The sequence below is a fragment of the Chironomus tepperi genome, unplaced genomic scaffold, assembly GCF_022539635.2.
Source record: "Chironomus tepperi strain 1889 unplaced genomic scaffold, CSIRO-AGI_Ctep_v1 contig_177, whole genome shotgun sequence".
Lineage (NCBI taxonomy): Eukaryota > Metazoa > Arthropoda > Insecta > Diptera > Chironomidae > Chironomus > Chironomus tepperi.
The window spans coordinates 1029288-1049178 of record NW_027226299.1 but is presented as its reverse complement, the minus strand read 5'-3'; the positions used below and the strand labels follow the sequence as shown (position 1 = coordinate 1049178).

Here is a 19891-nt window from a genome sequence, read left to right as displayed (position 1 = left end):
CTTCCTACCTGTTTTAAAGTAAATAATAGAAAGCTTTGAAATATTTTTAAGATCAAAATTTTTCTTTTATTAATCCTTCAAATTTCTCTATGTTTTTTAACAGTTTAGTTAAACTTTTTCAAACATTATCTCAGTATGTGTGTAATTGTTATAAACTCTAAATTTGGAGACTAAACGCGATTATGAATCAATCAAACAGCAAAAAATAATTTAGACATTTAAATATATTCATCATCATTTAGTTCAAGTGAAAACCACGCTCTTTTGTGGCACTTAATAAACGCTCTCTTAATATTTCCTCGGTTGGATAATCAGGCAATTTTAAGTAATGGACGCAAGTGTTGACTGATGGGAAACTTCCACTTCCAGCATCTACTTTTCGTACGACTGTCAAGCGTGGATGAAGATTTGCAAAGCCGCCGGGAGGTAGATTTGAGCAGCCAGTGGTAAATTGCAAAAATGCCTTTCGTTCATCTCCTGTCATATTCATTAGCACATTTATGAAGCGTATGAAGCCGGGACTATAAAGGAAATTTCATAATTAATTATAAAATCTAAATATATAGTTTGAGAATAACATACCTATCTTTAGAGTAACCAAGTTTTGGTTCCGTGTAGTTCATCAATTCTTCACGAGTCCATTCTGGATTTTGCTCACCACATATCATCTTTCGAGCCTCGCTTGGAGTAAAAGCGGCCAGTTTATTCAAGTTAAATACTTCACAAAAGCCTTTATGGAAAGCATCGAGTTGCTTGGCGATGCCTTCTTGTAAGCAAAATTTAATTGTTAAATCACAGTATTCTTCAACATTGTTTATTGTGACATCAATGTTTGCGCCATTTGGAATTAGTTCCGCTGCTGAATATCCATAAACTTTTGAGCTAGGTAAATATGTAAATGTTAATGCAAGATCTTCCAATGATATTGAACCACCCGTTTTCGTATGCAAGTTCAACTGACTGATTTTCTCCAGCTTTTCTGCTGCACTCATATCATCATTTTGTTCAATATTCTGTTTCTGTTGGACGAGTTCTGATAATTCGTGTATGAATTGTGCACGAATTGGATCAATTTCTACGAGATTTTCATGTGTCAATATTCCTTCATACCAAGCTCCGTCATTTTGATATTCATTCATGGTATATTTCGAGAAAGTTTCAGCTAAATCACGGTCACTCTCTTCTGACATAATACTTGATGTCATTGGATCATCTGTCTTTGTTGTTGTCGGTATTTTAACCTTCGATAATGACTTGTTGTGACACAGAAGTTGAAGAAAACTGTTTGATAATGGTAAATCAACAAGTCGTCCGTCTTGAAGTACCTAAAGATTTATTTAAAAAACAATTAAAAAATGATCAAAAATTATTTGATAAAATTGACTTACTTTTGCGATGAAAACTCCCAAAAACCAGAAATGTTCAGCAACTTTATCACATATTTCACTTTCTTGAGGAAGTGGTGCTGGGAATAATCCACTTGCTCGTCGAACATAGTATCCGATTGGTTTTACATCATCTTCAACTGATCTATCATCTTCTTGAGCGATGACGTCATGATCGTCACATAGCCACATTTTTAAATCAGATCTCTGCAATTCGTTTGCAACAAGAGCATAAAATTCCAAAGTTGGACCAAGACCCGTGCCTTCTTCATCAGTAAATTCTATTTCCAATACTGATTTTCTATTGCAATGTAGTTTCATTACTTGCATCGCCCAGGCGAGCAATTCTTTTGAGCGAGGAACCTTGACTCTTTCATGCTTCAATCGACCAACTCTAAATTCTTGTTGTTCTCCATGTCTTGGCGATAAGCCAGGCGTACGCTGTCGTTCGAGCGTGACATCTTTTTGCGATTGAAGCCAAACAATGCTTCGTGATGCACCAAAAGCAGTACAATTGAAGTAAACTTGACGAGTGTCGAATGGGAATAAAAATGGACAGCTTTGATTAAAATCTTCACACCAAGGCGGTAAGCTGTTGCTTGATAAAACGAGTGGATCTTGTATCTGCTGTAATAATTTATTTGTAATTTTCTTACTGATGTATAAATCAGTTCCCAAATGTTTGACTTCTTCGTCGTCTTTCTCATAAGCTTTAATTGAATTATCAATGAAATTAATTTGTGCAAGTAACTGAAGAACATCGTCGACTGAGCATTGTAAAGTCGTGTTGACATTTGTTGGTGTTGTTGGCATTGGAGAAATTGGTGATAATGTTGTAGATCCTATGCTACGTGTATTAGAAATAAGTATTGGTGTATTTCGTCCCTCATCAACATTACAATTATCATCTTTTGTAGCTTCACGATAAACTATATTATAAGTTGGTTCCCAAATCTTTTTCAACTTGTCTTGCTTTGACATATTTGTCATTTGAATCAGTTCTTGAACGGCACGGAAAATTGTCCATTCAGGATTTGTTAAAGGAATTTCTACATCATTAATTCCAGGCAAATTTGGTCCGCGCAAAACTAAATACAATGACGGTTGAGGAATTGCCAATGTATCATGTTGAATCGTTGTTTCTGTGCATGATCCCGAATTTGGTGGTGGTATTTCTATGTCGCTTGTTTGATTGACATTTGTACGACCTGGACGTGGATCAAATGCAGGAATTAAAGCTGAAAATGATCTCTTTAAAACAAATTCATCGTCCCAAGACTTTCGCTTTCCAGCAGCAACTAAACGATTTTCTAATGTTTCTTCATCCATAAATGATAATAAATTTCTCGAGACCATAACTTGTAATAAAGTATTTCCAACTTCCTGATATTCATCTTCATTCTCATCGTCGACAGTCTCGTCTTCAATATCATCAAACTCATCAGATTCGCCCAAAAGTGTTGGTGGACGGCAAGTTTCCAAGAAATCTTCCAATGATACTTGTTCACTATCACTTGATGTCGATGTTAAGCTCATCGTTAATGATGGATTTGCACCAGACGAAGGCTGTACTGCTGATGAGCCAGTGCTTGAATTACTTCCTTGAACTGAACTCAAAAGTCCTGGATAATTGCTCGACAACGCCAATTTAACAAGACTTGTAACTGAATTGCTTCCTCTTGGGAAATAGGCACTAACGCCTCCTGGATGATTTGAGGATGTTTCTGAATTATTCATACTTCCGCCAGCAATTTCAGACATGTTATTGTTATTATTGTTGTTGTTCCTTGAACGTGCCATTACTGCAATACTTTCCAATAAGCTTGGCGTTTCGGACGATTGGATTGAAACTGGTGGTGGACTAGTAGATGTTGCAGGCTCTTGACCTAAAATTATTATTAATATTATTAGAAATTAAGTTGATAATTAACGAATTTTCGAAATTTAAATTTTAACGGTTTTCTAAAATTCAAAGCTTAACTGAGAACTGAACTGAATTGAACTATGAATGAGTTACTGAATGAAAAGTGTGTTAATATGAGTGAGTTAAGCTTACTTATAGCAGATGAGGATGTTCCTTCATCAGTTGATGATTGAATTTGGAGATATTTCTCAAATTCACTAAAAGCTTTTTTAATTCTTGAGTCGCGATCTTCAGGATTAATGTTATTTTTGTTATTATTAGTTGATGTAGATGAAGAGGATGGATCTTGGTTCTTAGGTAATGAAAGCTTAACAGATGAAAGTAAATTACTTTGAGATAAAATTCCAGATGACAAAAGACTGTTTGTATTGTTACGCAGCATGTCAATTTTATCCAACATTTCCAATTTAGTATTATGTAAAGTTTTACTGATACTGCTACCTGCTGATTGACTAAGATTTAACTTGTTGTTAGCTTCATTTAAATTAAGAGCTTTATCTTCACAGCTTGTTTGACGTGACATTGATTCTCGGCTTGTACATGCTTCTTGTTGTAGATTTGATGACATTGCACCTTCTAAATCACTTTTATCACAACTTTCACTCAATGCTAGATTTTCGGTGATTGTTGCCAAATCGGAAAGAGAGAAGCTTGATGAATTGATTGTTGACAAGTCGGGTAAATGAAGAGAATGTGAAACAGACACATCGGGATTTCCTTGATTTTCAGAACTATTATTAGCAACTAGATCAGAACGACATTGCTGTAAGACATTTTCAGCAATAACTTCAACTTGATTACGACAGAATAAATTATCAGCTGATGCAGCTTGATCAGTTGATGCGACAGAGTTTCTACAATCTGTTGCTTCAGGCAAGCTTGGTGTTGAGCTCGACTTACGGCTATTTAATGAATTTCCTTTTTCACTTGACTTTTTAATGCTTGTTGTTGACGTTGAAGATGAAATGTCAAAATTAGGTAAATTATCACTATTCGACAACTTTAAGTCATATTTTCCTTCAGCACCCATACGATATGAATTCCTTAATCCATGATCCCATTTAACATCTATCCAGCCATTATGTATTTCCCCTGTAACTGTTCCTTCTGTTGTACCATCTTGATCATCCCATCGCCAATCAACACCACGAATAACTCTTGCACCAGGAATAAAGTGCTTTAATTGCGACCTAATTTGTCGTCGTTCACGTCTCATTTTTGCCTCATTCTCTTTCGCAACTGTACGCTGCATATCATCACAAACTGATAAAACTTTTCCATAAATTTCAAATCCAGATAAACTTAAATAATGTGTTTGACCAGATGCATTTCGTCCATTTTGTTGAATTCGGACGTGTCTAAAGCCTTCATCACTGGAACAATCAATAGGCCATGTACAAGTCGAGCCGGGCTCAACTAAACTTTTATCATCATTATGTGTAACAAGTGTTGTCCAATTGACACCATCTTTACTCATTTGGAATAGCCAATTTCTTAATGCTGAACGGCCATAACCGCGAGCGTGCCTCAATGTGTAAGCTGTAGGAACAATAAACATTCCTAAATCGATAGCAAACCATGCCTTCTTATTATCTTTTGTGTGGCAATTAACACTGATACTTTCGCGTGATAAAATGTCTTCTAATTTTCCATAAGGCAATTGACGTCCTTCGGAACTTGTTATTGTAACTAATCCATATTGACCAGGATTTACCCAATCGGTTGATTTTCCATTACTTCCAATAAAATAAATTAATCCATTTTCATCAAAATCATGTTGATGTTTAAATATATTATGCTTATTTTCCTTAAGCTTCTTCAAGTACAAGAATGTTGAACGATCCATGTCGTGCCATTGCTTCGCAACCATTTTTAATAGAAATTTATTTAGTTGACCGATTGTTGTGAGCGGTTCCATTTTAAGATTTCTTCCGCTACGATCAAATAAGGTATCACCAGAACGTTCAAGTCTGAATCTTAGGCGTTTTGTTAATATTTGTATTCCATAGCCACCAATTTGGGAATCGTACAAGTGAACAGGCAATTTTTCGATGCTTTCAAGTACAGACACTAATTTTTGAACTAATATACTTGCTGTATTCTTATCTGACATCTTATGCTTAAATATGCAATCTTTGAAAATTGCAATGCGTTGTTTTTGATATTTACTCGCCTTATTTCGATTCATTCCCAGTTCCCAACAACTTTTTGACAAAACAGCAACTAATGCCTGAACTAAGCCGGAACTATACATTTCATATGCACTAATTACACCATCACTATGCAAAAGTTGTGCTAAATCATTTAATGCAGAGCGCAATTTCTCTTGCCATGTCTGTTTTGTAATTTCTCCTGTTCCTCCCAGAATATTTGCAGCATTTTGTGGTAAACATTGATCTTCAAGTGCCGATTCAATCTTACGGACAATATTTGAAAGCTTTGCAACAGCGCCTCTTGGAATTGCTTGTGCGGCCTTGAAATATCGATTATACAAATCGCGTGCAAGATTCTTAACTTGACATTTTTGAGCTTCTGCCTTTGATCGCAACTTCTTTTTACGAACATTTGTCCAGCCGGACGCAAAGTCTGGTCCGAGAGTTGTTTCAGCTGTGAATGTGTGTTTTGTTCCACGATTGCTCTCAAAAATAAATCCGGGAAGGTCGTCTTGCAATATTGTGACCTAATAAGGAAAAAACAAGATTATCTATTGTTGTTATTCTGTCTTGTTTATTTTTTTTATACTCATACCTGATGACCTTCGGAATTATTGATATGCAAATGATTTTCTTTCTGACTGTTTAAAACCCAATTCCCAACAACAATTCTCAATGGTCCTGGCGACGATAAAATCGGGCATGGTGTTCCTTGTCGTACGGCAGCACGAGCTCGTTGTAATTTCTCTAGAAACTCTCCACGATTTTCTATAAAAATAATAACACAGAATAAATAAAATTAACATGAATGCAAGTCATGATTGATACGAATCAAATAAAAAAAATATCATTCTCCGACAAATAAATAATAAGCTCGTGTAAATATCACTGCTCTTTGATTATCTAGGCGCATATATGTCATAATCTGATGTGGAAAATTTTGAGTTAAATTATAATTTGTAGCGACATTTCTCGATTTAAATTTCGAAAAGCTAGTAAAATTTAAATTTTCAAATATCGTTACAAAACTCTCAATTTTGTTACCAACTGTAAGAGTTTACAGTCTGACTAAACATAAAGTGAGGGAGGATATCGATTTTAGCATAAAATGCAAGAACATCATTAGTCTGTTTTATTATTTACATGAATGTGTATGAATAATTCTTACCTTCGCTCGAAAGAGCATCAGATGACGATCGACCTTTTCCTAAAATTAGAATCAATGGCATTGATTGAATAAGAAATGTGAGCACGTTTGTGTTAATAAAATAATAAAAAGAAAATGAAGTGAAAGAGAGTAAATGACACTCAGAGAGTTGTTAAAAGAAGTAGGAAGGAACACAAGACAAGAATAAATAATAAAAAGTAGTAAAGTGGATATAAGTGCATACCTGAGCTGTCATTGCCGTTTTCCGGACTACCACTTGAATACATTGTTGCAAGTTTACCATCAAGAATGAATCGGAACCATCCATTTGAGCCATTTGAAAGCTCCAAAGCTGCTGAATCTGACCAAACATATAAGCAATCTCTACCACGACAAATGCTCCAATCATGCCAGAAATAAGCTACAGTAAATTTTAACACATAGATATGAGTTAGAAAAAAAAAATTAGATTGGGAAGTGTCGATCTATTTACCTTTTCCAGGGAGAATTTCCTTAGCATCTTCATGTGGCTCACCAGTCGATGTCGAATCTGTTAAATATCAAAGGTTACATTCTATTCTTAAACATTTATTTGAATTATTCGCAAGTCATACCTTTACAAGCTTTGCTGCTTGATGGCTCATCTTGTGATTTAATAACATCACTATCATTTTCACCAATAGATCCTCCCATCAGAGCTTGAACTTTTGAAAAGACACCAAGTCTTGCAAAATGATCTAAAAATTCTTCTTGACGCTTATTCATCAATTCTTCAATTATTGTCAATACAACCAAGTGTCCGTCTTCATCATCCTAATTGTATTAATAGAGAAAATTTTAAGATTTCTTTTAGTTAAGTAAATGGAGAAAATTAAATCCATCAAATGTTTTAGTAGATACTCAAAACAAAGCAAAATCACACCCAAGAAAGATGATAATTATCAGTCACTCATGACCGGCGGAAGCGCATTTTCCATAAATGAATATTAAATATCCCGTAAAGTAAAATTAAAATTACTACATTAAGTAGCTTGAAAAATTAAAAACTAATGAGAAAACTATAATTTAATAACGGTTTTCAGTTTAATGAAAAATACGCTTTAAAATAAAATATAAAAATGAATGAAATGGAAACGATAGAATTTTGTAAATTAACAATTGGTCATTATTATGAGAGAGATTTGTTTTGTGTGACTTGGATGACAAGTCTAAAGAAAATTTTATGAATTTGTTAATCCATGTTTTTATTTAATTTTTTCATTGTGCGAAAGAATTGACTTTCCAAAAGTAATAGATTTTTATTGTCTTGTTAGCAAAATGACATTTGCATGCACTAATCACAATCATGTTTTATTAAGTAACGAAAATGTTAACGATTATAAAAAGGTAATGGTAATAATAATGATAATAAAAAGAAAGGAAATAAAAAAACACTTAAAAATCATAGAAATCGCAAAAAAGTAATAAGTAATAACTTTAAATTTACCGAACCGCTAAATTTCAACGACCAATTGTTAATAGGAGAAGGAGGAATTATATAACGCCATTGGCGTTGCTTTAAAGTTTGAACTATTGCATCTTTTGGCCCAAGACAACCAATAACTTTTTTACAACATATAGAACTACTTTTAGAAGGTAAAGGAGGCCAACTGTAGTCAATCTGTAAATGTACGACTATATTATTACTTGTATTACTATTTTTCATGTATTTTTTTGAGTGATTAGATGATTCCTATCTACCTAGTTTCCATATCACATTTTTAAAAAAATCATTTAATTTAGATCTCACATAAAATGTTTATGCTTATAATAACATGATTCATCATAAAAAAAGATCAAATGTCATGATTCATAATTTCGAGCAATTGACTGGGCCAATATAATAATATGAGGAAATTATGACTTACTTCATTATCAAGGACACTAGCGACTACTTCAACAATCTTAAATGGAAGTGATCCCGAATTCGGCTCGGATTGTTGTTCAGCACATAAAGTTGCGAGAACGTCTTTGTGAACATATTGAATCATCTTCTTGATCAAACCTGTTTTTACGAAAAATGATGAAATCAATTAAATTAATGAATCAGACGAAGGTAATGGCTTTATTTCAAAACATACCGAGACTAGATCTTCTCACACTTGAAAGCATCGTACTTTGGAACGTCTTGCAGAAAACTGGTAAGAAGAATTTCAGATAAATTGGAGCCATTTCTGGATCTCCTCTTGGTTCGCTATTTTCGTTGGTGTCTGATGGATCATTTCTGATTGAAGAAGTCATCCATTCGGCTGGTGATTGCAAAATCGCTGCAACTTCACGATGTCCTTCTTCTGGACGTTCTCTTGCCTTGTCTAAAGCTGTTTTACCATCTTCGTCTCGCAAATCTGTTCAAATTAAGGATAATATGTTAACCGTTACTTTAAAATTCAAATTATTAGAAACTTAATAAACTTTAACTGTTTTTGAAATTTTTAATTTTAATCTCAAAAAACTTAACGAAACTTAAAAAATATTTTGATTTGACTTACCTGGATTAGCGCCATGTTTAAGGAGTACTTTTGCAATTCCTGGTCGTCCAAAGCAAGAAGCATAATGGAGCGATGAACTTCTTTGACCTTTATTTACATCAGCACCCTTTTCGCAGAGAAATTCAACCATTTCAAGTGTTCCGAAAGCAGACGCCCAATTCAACAATGTCTGTCCGACATCATCCATACAATTGACATCGACTCCGCCTGTTTCAATAGCTTCAATTAGAGCTTCTGTATCTTTGCTACGAATACAATCAATCAATTGTCGATGAATACGTTCAGTACTTGAATCTGCTCGTCGTATTCTTGGAACAAGACCTGTTGATCCGCCAATTCTGCCTAAAGCTTGACGACCCTCAAATATTAATAATAGAATTAAATCAGCTAATCTCATACAATCTAAAATACATCTTTCATCTTCAGATTTTAATGCTCTTTCCATAGCTTCTGGTAATTTGGATCGTAATAAATTGTAGGAAATAGTAGGTGAACCTCTACATAAGGTCGATAATAATGATATTGTCGTAGCAATTGATTGAGATGATTTATTAGCATCTGCATTTGGTGTCTTTTGTGTTGTGGATGATGAAGCTACAGTAAGCTTTTGATTTTGTGTTGATCCAGTTGAAGTCGATGGCAATTGATGTCCACCAGCATTACTTAATCTAATAATTAAGTGATCTACTAATCCATATTCAGCTAAAGGTGCTGGATCAACAGATTTTCTCGTATAACGGTCAGCAACAGATGCAAAGCATTTTAATGCTCCATCAGCAACTAGAGCATCTTCATGTTGCAATAATGTACTTAAGCTTTCGACGCAAATTTGTATATTTGCACCTTGCGGTTCCACTTTGCTACACAAACGCGAAACTACAATCATAGCTGAATGAAGTGTATCCTTATGAATTTGTGATCCATTATCACGAATATATGATAATACACAATTTAATCCACCGCCTTCAAAAACAGCGCCTGCTTCACGCGAACAAATTAGTTCAAGCACCTTAATACATTGTTCGGCCAAGTCACGACTTGTGCGATTTGAAAGGTCCACAATTACTAAACGATTGCAAATAGCCTTAATTGCGCCATCAATTGCAACTATCCGACGCGTGCATTCTGCTGACACATCTAAATAATAAGTGATTGCTCTTGCCGTAACTTCTAATATCTGTGGATGCCAAAAAAATTATTTCATTAGATATGGAAAAGTTTATAAGGTAGATAAGTACATACATTTTCTGGTGCTAATTCATCTAAAAATATTTTACATAATGCTGGTAAGAATGTCCTCGGCGGACAGCTTTCAAAGCATCGATCGACATTGTCGCTCATCAGCAGAAGCATACATAATTGTTCGAGTGCAATTAACTGCATCTCACGTTCATCACCTTGTCCCATCGAAAGCCATTCTAAAAGAGTTTCTGGATCTACATCACTCATCTAAAAGAAAGAAAAAATAATAAGGAAAAGCAATAAGTATTAATGTGCTTTAAATCGACTTTTTATTGTGAAAAAACAAATTTATAGGAAATGATTCAAAATTCTTTCATGCCAAATGTTCCACTTTGAGTGTATTAATGTTTTTTTTAATGATTGTTTAATTTTTCCGAAAATGCTGATTTTATAGGTACGTATAGTACACTAATAATAATAATGATGGGAACTTTATAGGTTTATAAATTTTCCGAGTCTTTCCAACGCTCAACAAACTCGTCATAGTACTCGTTTATAACATTTCGATTCGATGTAACAATGAAATTCTCATAATTGCTCGTCAATGCTTCTCGTGTCCAATTTAAACTTCCATTGATCAATATGCCATTTTTGGGAATATTAACTTGACATGGTTTATCGCAATTCATTTCGTCAATTGCAGAACTTCCTTCTGTCGCGAATATATTATTGTTGTATGGTACATCGATCAAACAAAATTTATGATGCAATGTATTGCTATAACAAATTTTCACAGCTATTCCTTTCTCCTTCAAATTTTGTGTTTGAGTTCCCGAAGCAGCTTCCATTGTATGATCAACAATTACATAAATCTTAACGCCTTTCTCATAAACTGATTTCAATGCATCGGCGAGTATTTTGCTTGTAAAAATGTACATCGCAACATGAATTGTTTTTCGTGCCGACAATAATAGATTTTCCAATATTTCCGTAATGTATAACGTTGGTTCACGACAAAACTTTATTTGACGAACTAAAATCGACTTATTGTCATCTATCGGATTTCGTGTACGAAAGACTTCATTAACTTCTTCCATCTCATCTTGAATACGGAATCTATCTCGCAATACTTTGACACTCTCGCAATAAATTTCTCCACAAATGATAACACCAACACCAATTCCGAAATATTTTAATAATTTCGATAAAACCATTTTTATATTCTCTATACCTTAATCTTATCTATTCTGACTAGAAATAATGAAATGTTAAATAATGTTGTGAAATTAAGACGTTTGGAATGATAAATGACAGGAATGATAAATGTTGCTAGATTTAAAGTATATTATTTAGCATAGTAAACGCATTTTATGACAGCTGTTAAATTTTAAAAAATTAACGGTCATATAAATTTTGAAAATTTTCGTTAAAAATTACGTAAACTTTACGTACGTAAACAGACAAATTGAAAAACTTGTCAGGAAAATGCGTTTAATTAGCTAGCTTGTGATAAATGTGTAGAAGGATATTGACATGATAGAATTTTGTTACAGGAAAAACTGGGTGAATTAATAAATCATAAAAAGTGTTTAACTTACTTTGAATGTTCTTTATAAATCCGGGCAATGTGTTACTTTAGTTTTTAGGAAGCAACTTATCTTGAATCTTTATTGTGGCTACTAAAACTACTGTAAATGAGAAGAAAAATGCGCACATTAAGTTGGGTCTGTAAATTAATGCTTATTCGAAGAGAAAGTGAAAATAGTCACGAGTAAAAACGCGGATAAAACTCAAGTATCTTTTGATCATCTGATTTGCTTGCTTCATGGAGTAAAAATTTATGAAAACAAAGCTTTACAGTTAGTGTGAAGATTTTTCTCTTTCTGATCTTCATGTACAGTTCAGCGAAAAATTATTTTTTCTTATTATATGTGTACATATATAAGTATTTATAACTTGTGAACATGCGTTGTTTACTGACTGACACACAGCTGAGCACTCAGATGTGAAAATACCTTGTGTGTATATACAACACTAACATTATTCTTCTTCTTATGTCTTGTACGCGATTTATAGGAAGTTTAATCGGTTTCCTACACTTTCTTCTTTCCTCTATCTATGCTTTAAATATATTTTTTTTTTGTGAATCATGTTTCCAACAACGTGCAAGACTGCTTTTTTTTTGGTTTGTTACGACATACCAGACACCTTACAATATTTGTTATAATTTTTTTTGAGAATTTGATAATCACAACTGTATATGCTCTTAATATTTTTTTAGGTATTTTCTTCTTTTTCTTCTTCTGTACACTACTTATATAAATGGAAATGCCACATTCATTATATGCTATTGTTGTTGCTTTTTTGTGAGTAATACAATAACGTGCACTATGGACGGAGATAAATTATTCATTTTGTATACCTCAAAGCCATAAATACAAATCGATACTAAACGCAAGATGAATAAAAAGTTGTTGAAAATCACTTCTTTTACTTCCGGCTTATTATTTTGGGTGGTTTTTTGGAATTATTATTATTGCCTCTCATCACACAACACAATATTATTAACCTTTCCACTAAAATCTTGTCTTGTGTATCGACGCAAGCTTCATTAATTTATTTTTGCGTAAAATATTCAGTCTGTGTGCTCTTTGGTCTTTTTTTCCTCTCTTGCTTCTTGAAAATCACAAAGAATTACTGTCATGGTTTGTTTTTTTTTTCTCGTTGGCCTGATTCCAAATTATTTTTTTTTGTTTCTGTATGAATACAGCAGGCAAACAGGCAACAGAGATTATGGCAAAGCAAATGAGAGATTGTTTTCAAGAAGTTATTGGCTTCAAGTTTGTTTCAAATTATTTTAAACGTCATCTTTTTGTTAGTAAACTTGTATATATTTTTTATGGCAGAGAATAGACGAAAATATAAATGAACAACTTTTATGTAAAACACGAAGAGTGAGACTTATAGACAGAAATGATTTTTCATCCTAACTATTATATTTTTCATTTCAATGAACTTGAAATCAAATTTTTGTTGCGCATTTACAAAATAGCAGCTAGAGCTCGTGCTGCTTAATCAACTAATCTTATTCAATTCACTCACTTTAAAATTGCATAATATATGAAATTGTTTAATTAAATATCCATTTATCTATGTATTATTATTTGTTTAACTGCACATCACATCATTTTCCACTATGTTAATTATCCAACAAAGAACTTTTTTTGATCGCACACGATGGGAAAATTGAGATCAAGCATAAAAGTATTATTTCTTTGTACATATTGCACATTTCAACACGTGTATGTAGTCTATTATGAAAATTTAATTGAACTAAAAAAATATTTGTAAATCCAAGGTAACATTAATGCTATTTCATATTATATTCTTTATGCCTGATATTTTTTTACACAGAGTGAGTCTCTCTTCGTGCATAGAAATAAAATCGATAATCAAAGCTTATGTCACTTTGATAGATATGGAATGGAAAAAAGTTGTTTAAAAAGTTGCTGCAACTTTCCACAAAGAAAAAAAAAAGATTCAAACAATTTTTATCAGTTCACTGGATGTTTAACTGGATGATGAAATGCACTTAAAATTTTAATTATATTTATTTAGCATACAAAAGGTAGAAACTAATTTTTCAGGTACTTTTAAGGCACAAAATTATGACAAATGGGATTTCAAAAGAAATAAATTCGAGAATGACCACATTTTCGAGATATTTCCTCGTATTATTTTAAAAACCATGATAATGACAAAAGATTTTTGTGTCTAGCCATTTTTTTCTCTTCGCGTTTTTGTGACGATTTTCAATTTGCAATTTTTCACCTTAATCCATGATAATTAACTTCTTACCATTGATAGTATTGTTTACAAATGACTTATGAATAACTTTAATATACCTTTACTATTATCAAAACTATTTAAACCTTGTTAATTAAATTTTTAAGATATTTCTGAAATTTTTTGCTCTTTTTGAAAACCAATCGCTCTATCTTCGTCTCACTTTTCAAAATAAATTTTTAAATCCTCAAAAACCGTTGAAGTTGTGAGTTAGGGCACTTTTTTCCAAATCTACCTGCTTTTGTAATATTTCATGTCCACTGACTCCATTAGATATTATATTCAATAATTATTGTAAACATTCTTCAAATTAAGTGCCCTGAAATGACGAGATCCCCAGAAATAATAAATTTGATTTATTTTAGATATACTGTCACAAAAACTTTATTAAATCGTTCCTTAATCCAAATTAATTTTAACAAAAATGTACGATTATCAAAAGTATGGAATATAATTAAAATAAAAAATGTATCAGCTTAGCGGCAGAAATGTGGTTGGTGGACATTCTGATTATCAGTTCCTTCCTTCATGGTTCTGAAAAATCGCTTGACGTCTTCTTCAGTCACAATCTGATTGTTGACAACAAATGTCTGCAAAAACTCAAATAACTTATCCTTCATGCGATTATAAGAAGTGATGGCATCAACTTGGTTGACACGATCAAGACTTGATAAAGCAGCCAATGATGCATCATAACTGCTTGTTTTTGGTTTATTCTTTCCTTTTTCTTCGTAGAATAAAACTGTATCTTCTTGATCAATCAAATACTGAACTTTCTTTTCGTCATAGACCTTCATACATTTTTCGCATTGGCACAAGCTTGTTCTCCAAGAATCCTTAAAAAATAGTGTTTTTGCTGTATTGTCATTTAATGGATTATTTGGTCGAGTACAAGCCTCATCAGATAATTTAATTCTTTTAGGTGAGCTTTCTTCAAGAATTGAGTCATTCGATTGAGTGATATTTAAAGTCGTATCTGCTGAACTTTGTGATAGATCCACAACTTCAACTGCTAATCCAATATAGTCAAGTAGAAAATCATTTTTTGCAACGCAGCTTTCACAGATCATTTCGGAATATGTAGAGGAATCAGGAACTTTTGTGTTCAAATGTCGAGTATGATACCAATCTAGATAATAATACTAAGTTAGCAATTGATTAATATGATGAAATTAATAAAGAAATTACCTTCACAAACAACACACTGTATCATTTCGTCTTCAATTGTATCCTCTTCATCAGGATATGGTCTGTGACATGTACAATATGTTCCACTGAAGTTCTGATTGTATTTGTTAAGATCATTGATTTGTGTTGCAGATGAACTTGCCGAGGCCTCCAAACTTGCTTTTTTGGATGCATCTAAGCGACAAGCGACAGAATTATATTTCAGTCCACAATCACAACGGAATGATCTTTTAGTATACAACTCGACTAACTGATGATGATCATGACAATCAAGAGAACAAGCTAAACATATTCCAATAGCTTTACTAGGGTCATCTTTAGCTTCAGGACAGCATGTTAAACATGAATATAATGCTTGACGTTTTATATATCCACTAGAAAAAGTACATATCTTTTCGTCAGATCCTGACAATACAGCTGATGTAGCTTCATCCAATTCTATAATAGATAAATTAATCATTAATTTGATATTTCTTCAAAAACATATTATTATTTCGATATTTCATTGATGTTAAGTGCAACTTACCCTTTTCGTCATTAAGAACATCAACCATAGTAACAACATCGTCTTTCTTTGGCGAATCCATCTTTATTTATGTTGTAATTAATCAATTCTCAGAGTTTACTTAAATTGTCAAAAAAAACTTTCTGAAAAATTTGCAGGGTTTGAATTATGGCGCGAAAGGCGTAGGAAAATTCAAAAAGTGGCCGTTAAGCAGAGAAAAAACGTTCAAAAAGTGTCTGTCCAAAAAGTGTAGTCTTTTAATTCCAAAATATTATTTAATTATTTAAAAACGGATTAGCACAGATCATTAAAATGATGACAACTATTAATTTAACGACTTTTTGTTCCCAAAGTAGTGGAGATATAAAGTTTATTTTTGTAAAAGAAACAGATGAAAATACCCAAAATAATAACATGGAAAAAGTTATGGATGTAAGTTAAATTTCTATAATAAATCCATAAATCACTAATAATATTTCTCTAGGAAATTCGAGAATTGCATCCGGAATCTGATATAATTGATGTCTTGTGTCCTGATGATGTTTTTGAAATGGAAAAACCAGCCAGCAAAAGATACATTTTCGTATTTGAAACGTTCGATAGTCCAGCATTTGATCACATATCTAAGATGGTTGGTGTCTATATTCTCGGCTTAAAATGTGTCATGTCAGTTATTCATGATAATTTAGAAATTCCCGAATCAATTTTCCATATAAATAATTTATGCATGAAAGACATGATTCTGTGCTTTTCGTCAATCGGAGATCCAGAAAAGAAATCAAGGATGAAGAGGCTAATTGGATATATGGGTGGATTGTATAGCAATTCATTGACTGAGGACATTACACATCTTGTGACTGAAGATATATTCTCGAAAAAATATCTTCATGCCGGATCGCACAATATCAAAATCATGCATACATCTTGGATTGATGAAATTTGGAAGTTAAGTCAGGATTTTAATTTCGTAGTTACTCCAAAAGTCCACGAAAAATTTAAGCTCAAAATGTTTAATAATCTTGTGTTCTCATCGACTGGATTGGATAAAGAAGAAAAGAAAACTGTCATTACGTTAATTGAGGACAATGGAGGTGAATATAGTCACACATTCAGGTCAGCTTCAGTAAAAGTTCTTCTTATGAAACAGAAAGATATCGGGTGTGTCAAATATAAAGCCTCAACAAAACATTCAATTCTTTGCATTGATCCAAGCTGGGTAATAGATTCAGCAAAAGCCAAATATGCTTTAAACAAAGAAAGCTATTTGATTACAAAACAAGGAAAGCTAAAATCATCAACACCAACTAAAAATACTTCGGCTTTAGGGAAATTCAGCTTCGATAATACAGTAATATCGGAAATCTGTGACTTTACAGCAAGAAGTATAGCAATAGACGAAACTCAAAAGTCAACTCGTGCTTCGAGTAATTTCCCACAGAAGCTTGAAAGTTCGGTGAGACCCTCAACTAGTCTAAGACCATCAAAATCAAATACTTCGGTTAAAGAATCAACATTTAAGAGACCTACAGCACCGTCCAAGAAAAAAGACAGTTCAATACAATCGCCTCCAAGGTTTGATTACACGGAAGATGCATCTGATGAAAGCTTCATACAAATATTAATTGACAAGACTGTTTGTGTATATGGATATGGTAATGATATTGATAGCATGCAAGTGATTAAGGAATGTGAAAAATTAGGCGCTAAATTAGTAGATTTAGCATATACAAAAACAGTTGACTATGTCATTACATCTACAGACATTATGGATCTTGAAATTCCAAAATTAAAGTATAAAAATTTAGTGTCCGATATTTGGCTAGAAGAATCCGTCGAGATTGGACGCTGCATTGAACCACCTAAATTTTATCATCGTTCGTTGTTTAAGATTCCAGAAAAGCACCAAGTGTTAAAGGATGAAATATTTGTGTGCTCTAATTATGATTCTAACAGACAACGACCATTTATTAGGTTTTTAGTTAAGCTTTTGGGTGGAGTTTGCAAAGAGGCATTAAGTCGCGCTGAAGGTCCAATTTTAATTTGTCCGTCTCCCGAAGGAAAGAAATATGAAGGTGCTAAGAATTGGGGATTGACAGTAATAAAAGCAGAATGGCTTGTGGAATGTCTCATAAGAAAAATAAGAGTCGATGAGACTGAATATCTTGTTGGTGATACAAAAGCTTCAAGAAGGAACATCAAAAAGCGCGAATCAATCATTCCGAGTTCTCAAGAAATGTCAGTCGATAGCATCGAAGATGTTGATATGTGTAAAAGTCCAGAAAAAAATCCAAGTGTGCCTGCATCACCAAAAACTCCGTTGCCAAATGTCGACGAAGGAAGAATCGGAAATCTTTCATGGCTTTTAGAGGATTTAGCAACACCTGAAAGAGAAGTAGCAACAAGAGTTCTTCTAAAATATGAAAAGAAGAATGTTGTTTCACCAAGATCAAAACTTTTAAAAGACTTGATGCAGACGCCTGGAACTACCGAGAAAGAATTACTCGATTATGTACCATCGCCTTGTCCTGAATTACCTGAATCCATGTTACCACCAGATCGTAACTATGCATTATTTCCTGATTCATCACCTGCAACACAATGGTTTTACAAAATAAGAATGGAAGCTTTAGACGACCGATATGTTCCTGTGTCACAAAGTAGAAGAAAGGAATTAAAGAACATTCCAGAGACACCACCTCTTTCGCATATCCGTTATGACTTCTTCAAAAAACGATTGTCTGATTTCGATAGTCCAGATCCACGAGCTAAAGCAGATGAAACTGATGGATTATTTATGGCAAGAATAACAGCAAACATGTCGAATGAAGCGTCCAAATTTTTGAATTTTGAAGATACAGAAGCCAATGGAACTACAACTAATCAACAGCAAAATACTGATATCATGAAACTTGACGAGTTATTAAAACAAAACACAAGTCAGGAAGAAAAAAATCTTCGAAGAAGTTCTAGTGCACCACAAGCAGGAGAAAATGATTCAAATGTGAATAAAAATATGATGGATTTTAATCCAAAGTCGCCAGATTGTCTCGTTCGTTGGTCAAACACTCAAATGCCATCAACAGCTGGATTTCATCATGAATCGCAAGAGCAAGAAGTAATACAAATGGAAGATGGTGATGACAATCAAATTGAGGATATCCAAAATTATGAAAGTGATGAAGTACCTATTAATGTATCGGAACAAGAAAGACCTATTAATGCTTCGGATCCAGAAAGTCCTATAAATGCATCAGTAAATGATGAGAATAGTGAAAATAAATTCATATTTGGCATAAGCAGTGGAATGAACGCAGAGGTATTTTAAGATAATTTAGATATAAAACATTATGCTAATACAATTTTTAATTTCTTCTATCTAGGACAAGTTGACCATCACTGAAAAAATTGAACATCTCGGTGGAACAGTTACTGAACAAGAATTCACGCACTTGATTATGACAAAATTGTCAAAAAGCTCCAAATTCTTTTCGGCTTTATCCAGTGGTAAAGTAATTTTACATTCTGACTACATTGATGAGTGCTTGGAGCAAGCTCGATTTATTGAAACTGATTGCTTTGAATTCGGCAATCCACAATTTAACTGTGCAGTTTCAAATTTAAAGGATCCACAACTGCTTAACGGACCTTATCGTTGTCGAATGCTGATGAAAAATAATCCAGAGAAATTTAGGAATGGCCTATTTACAGGCATGAATTTTATTTTAATCGTAAACAGTGAAAGAATAGCTCAATTTGCTCACATAATTGAAATTGGTGGAGGAACTATAATTGATGAGCAGCCAGAATTCAAAGTGTCGGTGCTTAAACGCAACAAAATCGATTACTGCCTTATAGAAAATTCAAAAAGCCTTACGAAGAAAGACGCTGAAACATTGAGATCTTGTGGCATAGAAATAAAGAACATAAAGTTCATATATGATTATCTATTGAGCGATGATTGTTAATTTTAATAAAATTATTTTAATAATATGTGTGTAGTCATTTAAGATTATCTCCTTAATTAATAAATATA

General features: G+C 33.1%; 4 protein-coding genes across 7 annotated transcripts; 1 reads left to right on the top strand and 3 right to left on the bottom strand.

Moving 5' to 3' along the window:
* Nucleotides 1-41: 41 nt before the first annotated feature.
* Ufd4 (ubiquitin fusion-degradation 4-like) lies at nucleotides 42-14316 on the bottom strand. 4 transcript variants are annotated; one of them, XM_070639002.1, is made up of 16 exons: nucleotides 14178-14316; nucleotides 11918-12007; nucleotides 10380-10586; nucleotides 9138-10314; nucleotides 8730-8993; nucleotides 8517-8653; nucleotides 8096-8269; nucleotides 7224-7422; nucleotides 7103-7159; nucleotides 6854-7030; nucleotides 6631-6669; nucleotides 6058-6230; nucleotides 3442-5989; nucleotides 1389-3271; nucleotides 583-1325; nucleotides 42-521 (listed from the first exon to the last, which is right to left on the bottom strand). In XM_070639002.1, exons 3-16 carry the CDS (start codon nucleotides 10584-10586, stop codon nucleotides 239-241), a joined length of 8061 nt encoding a protein of 2686 aa, XP_070495103.1. In that variant the 5' UTR covers nucleotides 11918-12007; nucleotides 14178-14316; the 3' UTR covers nucleotides 42-238. The 4 variants fall into 4 exon arrangements, with proteins under 4 accessions (XP_070495103.1, XP_070495106.1, XP_070495104.1 ...); XM_070639005.1 differs by having other exon boundaries at nucleotides 3640-5989; XM_070639003.1 differs by lacking the exon at nucleotides 14178-14316 and adding an exon at nucleotides 12742-13020.
* On the bottom strand, nucleotides 10636-11563 carry zuc (Mitochondrial cardiolipin hydrolase zuc). Its single transcript, XM_070638978.1, has one exon. It carries the CDS (start codon nucleotides 11531-11533, stop codon nucleotides 10820-10822), a length of 714 nt encoding a protein of 237 aa, XP_070495079.1. The 5' UTR covers nucleotides 11534-11563; the 3' UTR covers nucleotides 10636-10819.
* A 226-nt stretch (nucleotides 14317-14542) lies between the features above and the next one.
* Nucleotides 14543-16023, bottom strand: LOC139089411 (putative E3 ubiquitin-protein ligase UBR7). The gene is made up of 3 exons (XM_070638952.1): nucleotides 15880-16023; nucleotides 15354-15791; nucleotides 14543-15294 (listed from the first exon to the last, which is right to left on the bottom strand). The coding sequence occupies exons 1-3, from the start codon at nucleotides 15938-15940 to the stop codon at nucleotides 14642-14644; spliced, it is 1152 nt and encodes a 383-aa protein (XP_070495053.1). The 5' UTR covers nucleotides 15941-16023; the 3' UTR covers nucleotides 14543-14641.
* Nucleotides 16024-16113: 90 nt separating this feature from the next.
* Nucleotides 16114-19886, top strand: LOC139089349 (DNA topoisomerase 2-binding protein 1-like). Its single transcript, XM_070638864.1, has 3 exons — nucleotides 16114-16290; nucleotides 16343-19174; nucleotides 19239-19886. Exons 1-3 carry the CDS (start codon nucleotides 16171-16173, stop codon nucleotides 19821-19823), a joined length of 3537 nt encoding a protein of 1178 aa, XP_070494965.1. The 5' UTR covers nucleotides 16114-16170; the 3' UTR covers nucleotides 19824-19886.
* Nucleotides 19887-19891: the final 5 nt, after the last annotated feature.